Source organism: Lolium perenne, chromosome 5, assembly GCF_019359855.2.
Source record: "Lolium perenne isolate Kyuss_39 chromosome 5, Kyuss_2.0, whole genome shotgun sequence".
Taxonomy (NCBI): Eukaryota; Viridiplantae; Streptophyta; class Magnoliopsida; order Poales; family Poaceae; genus Lolium; species Lolium perenne.
In genome coordinates this window covers 113,672,643-113,682,945 of record NC_067248.2, presented here as the reverse complement: position 1 = coordinate 113,682,945, position 10,303 = coordinate 113,672,643, and the positions used below count along the sequence as shown (strand labels likewise).

Sequence of the window (10,303 nt, the reverse complement as noted above, 5' to 3'; positions counted from 1 at the left end):
TTCCGCGTGTGCAACATGGCTTACACCCGTTGTATGTCGAGTTTATCACACCCGATCATCACGAGATGCTTCAAAACGTCGAACAATGCAACGGTGCATACGAGGGAAGAACACTTTATTATCTTGATATTAATGTGAGGGATCATCTTATAATGCTATCGTCGCGATCTAAGCAAAATAAGATGCATAAAGGATTAACATCACATGCAGTTCATATGTGATATGATATGGCCCTTTTGTCTTTGCGCCTTCGATCTTCATCTCCAAGGCACGGACATGATCTCCATCATCAACGGGCATGATCTCCATCATCGTCGGCGTAGCGTCAAGGTCCATGGCGCCGTCTTCATGGTTGTTCACCTCATGTAGCAACTATTACAACTACTTTGAAATACTACTCAACATGAAATATAAAGACAACCATAAGGCTCCTGCCGGTTGCCACAATACAATAATGATCATCTCATACATATTCATCATCACATTATGGCCATATCACATCACCAAACCCTGCAAAAACAAGTTAGACGTCTCTAATTTGGTTTGCATATTTTACGTGGTTTAGGGTTTTCGAGTAAGATCTAATCTACCTACGAACATGAACCACAACGGTGATACTAGTGTTGTCAATAGAAGAGTAAATTGAATCTTCACTATAGTAGGAGAGACAGACACCCGCAAAGCCACTTATGCAATACAAGTTGCATGTCAAGCGTGGAGCAAATCTCATGAACGCGGTCATGTAAAGTTAGCCCGAGCCGCTTCATCCCACTATGCCACAAAGATGCAAAGTACTCAACTAAAGATAACAAGAGCATCAACGCCCACAAACCATTGTGTTCTACTCGTGCAACCATCTATGCATAGACACGGCTCTGATACCACTGTAGGATAACGTAGCATAGAAAACAAAAATTTTCCTACGGCGAACACGCAATCCAAGCCAAGATGCAATCTAGAAGACGGTAGCAACGAGGGGATTGTCGAGACTCACCCTTGAAGAGATTCCAAAGCCTACAAGAGGAGGCTCTTGTTGCTGCGGTAGACGTTCACTTGCCGCTTGCAAAAGCGCGTAGAAGATCTTGATCACGATCGGTTCCGGCGCCACGAACGGGCAGCACCTCCGTACTCGGTCACACGTTCGGTTGTTGATGAAGACGACGTCCACCTCCCGTTCAGCGGGCAGCGGAAGTAGTAGCTCCTCTTGAATCCGACAGCACGACGGCGTGGTGTCGGTGGCGGTGGAGAAATCCGGCGGAGCTTCGCTACGCGTGCGGGATAGGGGGGAGGAGCGGGGCGCTAGGGTTTGGGGAGAGGGGGTGGCCGGCCACTATGGGGGGGCGGCCAAGCTTGTGGCTTTGGTGTGGCCGGCCCCCTCCCCTTGGCCCTCTATATATAGGTGGATCCCAAGTGTTGGTGTCCAAGTCTTCGAATAAGACCCGAAACCAAAACCTTCCATAGGAGGGGGGAAACCTAGCCCAACTAGGACTCCCACCCAAAGGTGGGATTCCCACCTCCCATGTGGGGGGTGGCCGGCCCCCTATGGTGGAGTCCACTTGGGACTCCACCCCCACTAGGCTGGCCGGCCATGGAGGTGGAGTCCCTTGTGGACTCCACCTTCCTTGGTGGTTTCTTCCGGACTTTTCTAGAACCTTCTAGAAACTTCCATAGAACCTTCCGCATCATTTTATTCACATAAAATGACATCCTATATATGAATCTTATTCTCCGGACCATTCCGGAACTCCTCGTGATGTCCGGGATCACATCCGGGACTCCGAACAAATATTCGAACTCCATTCCATATTCAAGTTCTACCATTTCAACATCCAACTTTAAGTGTGTCACCCTACGGTTCGCGAACTATGCGGACATGGTTGAGTACTCACTCCGACCAATAACCAATAGCGGGATCTGGAGATCCATAATGGCTCCCACATATTCAACGATGACTTTAGTGATCGAATGAACCATTCACATACGATACCAATTCCCTTTGTCACGCGATATTTTACTTGTCCGAGGTTTGATCATCGGTATCACACTATACCTTGTTCAACCTCGTCTCCTGACAAGTACTCTTTACTCGTACCGTGGTATGTGGTCTCTTATGAACTTATTCATATGCTTGCAAGACATTAGACGACATTCCACCGAGAGGGCCCAGAGTATATCTATCCGTCATCGGGATGGACAAATCCTTTGTTGATCCATATGCCTCAACTCATACTTTCCGGATACTTAATCCCACCTTTATAGCCACCCATTTACGCAGTGGTGTTTGGTGTAATCAAAGTACCTTTCCGGTATAAGTGATTTACATGATCTCATGGTCATAAGGACTAGGTAACTATGTATCGAAAGCTTATAGCAAATAACTTAATGACGAGATCTTATGCTACGCTTAATTGGGTGTGTCCATTACATCATTCATACAATGATATAACCTTGTTATTAATAACATCCAATGTTCATGATTATGAAACTAATCATCTATTAATCAACAAGCTAGTTAAGAGGCATACTAGGGACTTCTTTGTTGTCTACATATCACACATGTACCAATGTTTCGGTTAATACAATTATAGCATGGTATATAAACATTATCATAAACACAAAGATATATAATAACCATTTATTATTGCCTCTTGGGCATATCTCCAACAATTCTCTCCGCCTACAAATAAGTGTACGCTCGTCTTTTTTTAAGAAATCAAACATTTACAAACTTGATCAAACTTTTACACAAAAAAAAAATATATGTAACATCAAAGCACTATATTACTGAATCACATGTTAAGATAAGTCTAACAATACTAATTTAGAGTCATAAATACTACTATTCTTTCCAAGGAGTTGGTTAAAATTAACAAAGTTTAACCTAAGATATGTCTAAATGTATATTTATTTGTGGATGGAGGGAATAAGTAGCATGAGCCATTACATACTTCAATAACATACTTAGAAGAAAGTCCATTTTTCATCCTTAAACTTTCACTACAGTTTACTTTTAATCCTAAATGTTTTATTTGGTACAAAACAGACCTTAAACTTTACTAACACCCACAAAAACACCTAATTTTCTTGAAAAAAAAAACGAAACAAACCGAACCAGATTATCCTGCTCGTTGGTAGCGGCCGATATGGCTGGCTCGTCTCCTGATCTGACCATCTGCTATGCCATCCCCCTTGCCTACCTCCTTGTGCCGCTAGTGTGGCACCAGCTCTTAGGTGACCATGCTAGCCGCCGGCGTTCTGTGCTACTCGTTCTGCACCGTCATGATCCTCTGACAGATTGTGCTGCTCCTCTGGCAACAGAGCTTGTGTAACCAGGCTCGTCGGCAACTTGGCGGCAACGACCAGTGCGTCCACTTTTGCTGATTTTGCTCTATTTTTCTTAAAAACTTTCTTGTATCGTATGTGTCCATTTTTAAGTTCGGTTGATGCTTTATATCCAGGATTGTGATGATTTTAGTCTTGTTTGGGTTTCTTTCCACCATGGTTTTCATATGGCAAGAAAACCAGCAGAACTATCATTTAAACTGGTCTGCAAAGTTTAGGGGTCAATTTGTACGAAATAAAACATTTAGGACGAAATGTGAACTTTGGGGAAAGTTTAAGGATGAAAAATGGACTTTCTTCTACTTAATATAACTACAGTACTTTTGATGTTTCTAATTAATTGATTCAGCTTTGTCTAGATACGCATCTTAGTAGTATAAAAATACTTGTCTCGAATTTGATCTTGATATTCGGCAAATTCGCCACAAACAATCCAGACGCATAGGCATAGCACAAGCAGCAGCCAAACCCCACGTCAAGAGTCAACACGTCCACACCTCTCCGGTCTCCGCCAATAGAAGGAGACCATTCGTGGCTTCGTGCGCCGCCGGTTACCAAAGACGTCCCACTACACCCAGCTCTCTCTCCTTACCTCGGCGTCCTCACCGCTGCATCCCCCGGAGCTGGCCGGAGCTCGCATGATCCTGCGAGAGCCCTGAGCGAGCGAGCGCGCACGCGATGTCCGTGGCGCCGTCGCTGCGCGGTGCCGCCAAGGCCGCGCGGCGCCACCCGTCGGGCCGCGCCGGGGGGAGGCGCCGCGCCGCGGTCGTCCTGCTCCTCGCGATGGCCTACGCGGCGGGGCTGCTCATGTTCGTCCTCGCAGGCGGAGGCCCCGTCGACGGCGACGGACGCGCGGGCGTCACGGTGGCGTCGTTTCGGGGGCGGGGCGCGTCCCCGCCGCCGCCGCCCGGGTCCGTGTACCGCAGCCACATCGTGTTCGAGCGGCTGTGGCCCGACATACGCGACGACGCCGCGCCCGCGTCCACCGCCACCGCCGCATCCGCTTCCTCCCTCTCCACCCCGTCTTCATGGCGCCGCAGCATGGTGCGTGATCTTAGTTTTCGCAGTTACTTACTTGCCGTACTTCAAACTCGACGGAGATTTGAGCTCCTTGCCTTGCGTTGCCTGCTTCGCCCGGTCCGATTCTCCTGGTTTCATTACGGCATTAGGCGAAACATTCAGGGGGAGGAATTTCGGGATCCTTTTGGTGCCTTTGCTGTGATTTAGCACGGGAAATGATGGCGACGTAGTATGTTGCTGCTCCGTGAGCTGCTGTTCTTGGTGCGCGAGTTATTTAAGCCCAGAAAAAGTCTGGTTCTCTATTCCTAGTCTTCGTCTTCCCGTGAGCGAGGCCATGTGCATGTGCCCCTGCATTTCCTCTGTGTACGGTTGTTTCCCATCTGCTACGCGCATGATTTTAGATGTACTCCTCTCCTGTGTGCTAGTCTGTTGTTTTGTTGGGCATCAAGCTGCTACCTAGTTATGCTTTCCCAAACAAGGGACATGCTGTTTTAGAAGTAAATATCATTGAATCCTTTGGTTCAGATGGAATAGATTTGGGTGATAGATCTTCTGCTTTCGAGCAGGTTTGTGAATCCAGCCATCATAAATGTGCTGTTCAGAGTATAGGAAGTCTCCAATATTTGGAACACTAGTCTTAGGGAAATAATAACTTCACATGCCACAAGTAGGAACCAATTTCTTAAATTAGTCCTTGGACTTCCAGCATGTCCTTTTTTGTCCATTGTAACTTATATCCTCTTGTCAGTAATCATATCAAAATTCTGGTGTTGTGCAGTTAACTACACCACGTTATCCGGATTCTGGAGAGCTATGGATGCCTTGTGTCAAAAGGAGGCTGATTCCATCAGGTTCAACTCTCCTGCCTTTTGTTATTTTTCACTAAAATAATTGTTGCCTCGTATCAGTACTTCTTTGTGTTCCATAAATGATCAGCGCTGAAAGATGAGATTAGGATTAGCATTGATAGTCTGCATCGTTTTTCTTTTGCTCTTTGCAGAGTTGCCGCCTTCAAATGGGTATCTCATAGTTGAAGCAAATGGTGGTCTCAATCAACAGCGTCTTTCTGTAAGTATAAAATTTACGGCCATGCTTAGCAAAACTCTTGCTAGTATCTAATATTCTTGGAGTCATCTTGTGTCACACTATCATTTGATTGAGATAGGTTTCATCAATAACTTTTTGCTGGAAAGACACTGATACTATCTTGGTACACACGTAGGCGGCTTATCTGTACCAAGACCGCACGTATTTTCTTACTTTTCTTTCATCGCCTTGGTTACATATGTTAGCTGGCCTTCTGCTGTGAATATATTTCTTCTCACCTGAGAGGTTGAGAACGATGCTATGGTCTCTACCATTAGCTATGATGTTGATGTATGATGTTTGTCAAGTCCTTGGAACCTTCACACTATGCCGAGTAAAGTTATGGGCAGTACAACTCCTGACCTTTTATTAATGCAGATCTGCGATGCAGTTGCTGTGGCCAGCTTGCTTAATGCAACTCTTGTGATCCCAGTATTTCATTTGAATAGCGTTTGGCGTGATCCTAGGTAACTAATTCTATTTTTCGCTCACAGCTTTCATTTGTCACATTTGATATTTGCCATTTTAATATGATATGCCTGTCTGGACCAGTAGTCCCTTTCTCGTTACTAGTAACTATGCACGCACAATGTGCGTGTCAAGACTAATAAATTCTGTAAATGTGTGGTGCAATACAACTATATACAATTACCAAGATGTTGAATAATTCATTTCTAAGCTACATGTGCCAGCCTCTATACAGGAAGTATATTCACTGCGTGTGCTTATATTATTTGGACAGAAGTATCTGTACTCTAATGGAGCTTCTCTCTGATCTTGCACTTTCCAACTCTCAAATTGTATCCAATCATGGACATATGCATTATTATGATATTCAAAAGAGTCCCTGCCGTGGGCATGATGCTATAAGTAACATGAAAGGTCTTCACCATGTAATGAAGTAGCATTTGTTGTGTGATTCAGAGGGGTACTATGAGCCTCTAGTCATGTCAGCGTGTGATCTCATGATAAAAATAATAGTGAATCCTACCTAATTATTAGAAGTGACATTTTTTATTTTAGGTGGAAGTTCTAGTCAACTATAAGAAATCTAACCATGGCAACCCATGCTATCTTACCGACTTCTTTCCCTATCTTTTGAGAATTTATAATAACTTCTGCGAATCTTTTGAAAGGGTAAATACATGTAAATTTGGCTCCAATCCTTGGGAAAATCTTCCATGTATTTCCCAACATTTACTCTTGTACGGTACAGTTACATAATAGCAGTTCTTTAACTAATGATAAACCCACGAAAGTTTATTTTTGACATTCTACTTCGTATTCTAATATATATTGGTTCTGAACGGCATTCTTTTCTCCTAACTTCTATTAATGTTGCAGTGCAAGATTAAAGCAGATGCTGTTTACATGTTTCATCAAACTAAATTTACAGTTCTCTGTAGCATGCAAAGTTCATATACAATAGCAGTAGCGTTAGGTGTTATCATCCAAATTTATTCCTTTCCCTTGTGCTGTGCCACATATGAACACTATTGTAGAGAGTTTCAGGATAATAATGTGTTTACCTCCTGTTATGTTTTTCAGCAAATTTAGTGATATTTTTGACGAAGATCGTTTTATCGAGACACTCCGACAACATGTAAGAGTGGTGAAGGAACTCCCTAAAGATGTTTTGCTGCGCTTCAATCATAATACCAGCAGCATACCAAATATGAGAACTAAAGCCTACTCATCTCCAGATCACTATCTGCAGAAGGTGTTACCGAAATTACTGGAGTTAGGGTATGGTAAACGCTCCCAACCACAGACAAAAAAAAGAGAGGCCTGGATTGAATATGGTTTCATTATATTTCTATTCCATGCAGGGTTGTGCGCATCGCCCCATTCTCCAATAGATTGGCTCAGTCAGTTCCATCGAATATCCAGGCCTTGAGATGTTTGGTGAACTACCAGGCACTGCGATTTGCCGAGCCAATAAGAGTTCTTGCAGAGGACATGGTTGTCCGAATGATGAAAAAGAGTTCTTCGACTGGTGGGAAATATGTCTCAGTGCATCTCCGTTTCGAAGAGGTGTTAATACACTCTTCCTTGGGAGTTAAGTATTACATTGCATACTTCTTCCATCGTATTAAGACTTGTGCATACTGTTCAGGATATGGTAGCTTTTTCATGCTGTACATATGATGGTGGCCAGAAGGAAAAGATTGAAATGGAAAATGCCCGTGAAAGGAGCTGGAGAGGGAAGTTTCACCGACCTGGTCGAGTTATCAATCCTGAGGCAAACAGAAGGGATGGAAAATGTCCACTTACTCCTCTAGAGGTCGGTATATCGTTTTACCCTTTTCCACTCTGTATGTTTGTACTGTGAAACTGTGATTTAAGCAGTCCTTTGGGCATATGTGCACTCAGTAATGCATTCGTTTTCAGGTCATTACTTAAGATCACTTTAGGGTTTATGTTTTGTGCTTTCCTTTTTTGTATAGAATTGTTGTCTGCTACTTTAGCATGTGAAGTTTCAGGTCAATAATAGCAACCTTTAAGTTGAGTGCCAACTAAATTTACTGGAAATAATGTGTTAACTGACTGAATTTGAGCAGGTTGGTATGATGCTGCGAGGCATGGGATTTGACAATACAACCTTCCTCTATGTAGCTTCTGGCAAAATATACAATGCTGCAAAATACATGGCTCCCCTTCGCCAGATGTTCCCTCTTTTAGAGACCAAGGACACTCTTGCTTTGCCTGAAGAACTTGCTGAGTTTAAGGTATGGCTCCCCAGCCAAGCCTGATATTGTTCTGAATGTTGGACGACTATGCATGCATTAAATGTTCATCGATTTCACATTGATTTTGTTCATACTGTTTGGATATTGTCCTACTCACGAACCCATTTTCTGTAGGGGTACTCATCTCGGTTAGCAGCATTAGATTACACTGTCTCTGTTCAGAGTGAGGTGTTTGTGACGACTCAAGGGGGGAACTTTCCACACTTTCTGATGGGGCACAGGCGTTACCTGCTAGGAGGGAATGCAAAGACAATAAAACCTGACAAGCGGAAGCTGGTCTTATCTTTTGATGATCCGAATATCAGGTTAGTTTGAGCTGCCATTCTATGTCGACAGAGTATGATAGGTCACACTGTATCAGTTTCAGTTTTTGACTATTTTCTGAAATGCCTTCACCAAGCCTAATTGCTGAAGCAGTTGTTTCTCACCCAAGGCTGCCCTTGTTATCTTTCTGCCAACCATGACTGACCTCTGTAGCTGTTGCCCATTTTTCTGAATACACTTCATAAATTGCAAACATCTCTTAGTTGGCCTTCACATACGTAATCTGATGATAAGTAAATTCAAATACTCCCTCCGATCCATAATAAGTGTTGGGAACTTAGTACGATAGTTGTACTAAGTACAAAATCCCAGACACTTATTATGGATCGGAGGGAGTAAGTAAATTGACTTGGTACTATATGAAACCCACACTCTCTCTGTGAACTGCAGATGGAGTCGATTCAAGCGTCAGATGCAGGATATACTACACCACAGTGACGTAAGGGGCATTGCATTCAGGAAACCTAACGACTCCATATACACCTTCCCCATGCCGGATTGCATGTGTCAGCAAGATGGAACATAAAGCTCAAATGCTTCAGTCCTCTTGCCTTTTGCACCAAAGGCATGGCATCATGGGTTGTACAAATTACAACGAATAATTGACGGTCATGATCAAAGCTGTAGAGAATTTAAGCATTTGAGCTTCGCATGAGATACCCTCTCGCATGACTCGAGCCATTCAATGCTGGATCGAATGTTCAGATAGCGTCTAATTGCAAGAATTCCAGAGGAGCAGCAGTGGAGAGGACCTGAGGGATTCTGTATACTTGTAGGTAGTCCACAGTATAGCAATCACCATTTGTTAGTTCTATCTGTCGGTTGTAAAGAAGAGAGAGTTGAGTAATTGGGTTGTAGATACGAAAACAACCTGACTGCTTCAATGTATATCCAAAAACAAGGGCTAACAACCAACTTCAAAGAAAGGATTTTTTCAGCATATCATCACAGCATTTGTTCTTGCATTTCATCTTGCTCTTGGCAATTCATATTCCAAATGCTTTCACAGAGCAGATCCAACGTTTTTTTCCATCATTTTTTCCTTCTGGGCCGTTATCAATAAAATGACACCATTTGTTTGTACTCAGGACGAGCATTGAACTGCGTATAAAGTTTTCCTGCCCTGGTTTTGGCGTTAGATTTAACAGAAATTCTCGTCTCTGCTCCCAGCCGGTGCATGGCTGAATGGCTCCCATTGTTCCAGTGCGATTGGCCTCTCTGTAGCTAACTAGCTGCATAGAGCGACTGAATGATTGCTTATTTAATAAAAAGGAAAGGCACCCTACTCAAATCCAACATATGGCAAATGCTATTAACCAAAATATGGAAATGTTGGATGTTGTGCAGATTTCCTTGGACAGGTATATGCGTCATGAGCAGAACCATCAAGATACAAATACAAGTCGACAGTCTGAAGGCAGGATACGGATACAGAATCTCGAACAAGGAGAAACGGTTCAAGCAGATCAACTCATTGATGGAAACAAAATCTTTACTGATGCAACCTGGAAGGAAAATCAAGGCTCAGGTTCTCAGGCTCACTTTCTACAGGTCTCGGAGTATACTGTCAAATTCAACAGCAATGTACTGAAGAGAAAATTCTAATCCAAGCTTCAGCACCAGTGACACTGCTCTTCAGGCTGAAGCCCTTGCTTTTCTTCAAGTTACTAGAGTAGCAGAGAAGCTCCAGCTGCAGCACACCTCCTTCCTAACTGACAATCTAGTACTTGCAAGGGCTGCAATAGCACCAATGATATCTGATACTCAGATTCCCTGGGAAC

At 43.5% G+C, this 10,303-nt stretch overlaps 1 protein-coding gene across 1 annotated transcript; it reads left to right on the top strand.

Annotated features, from left to right (window-relative positions):
• Window positions 1-4,005: 4,005 nt before the first annotated feature.
• LOC127299678 (O-fucosyltransferase 9) lies at window positions 4,006-9,467 on the top strand. Its single transcript, XM_051329687.2, has 10 exons — window positions 4,006-4,386; window positions 5,141-5,213; window positions 5,363-5,430; window positions 5,827-5,915; window positions 6,997-7,194; window positions 7,278-7,482; window positions 7,565-7,732; window positions 8,010-8,177; window positions 8,313-8,503; window positions 8,913-9,467. The coding sequence occupies exons 1-10, from the start codon at window positions 4,021-4,023 to the stop codon at window positions 9,046-9,048; spliced, it is 1,662 nt and encodes a 553-aa protein (XP_051185647.1). The 5' UTR covers window positions 4,006-4,020; the 3' UTR covers window positions 9,049-9,467.
• The last annotated feature ends 836 nt before the right edge of the window (window positions 9,468-10,303 follow it).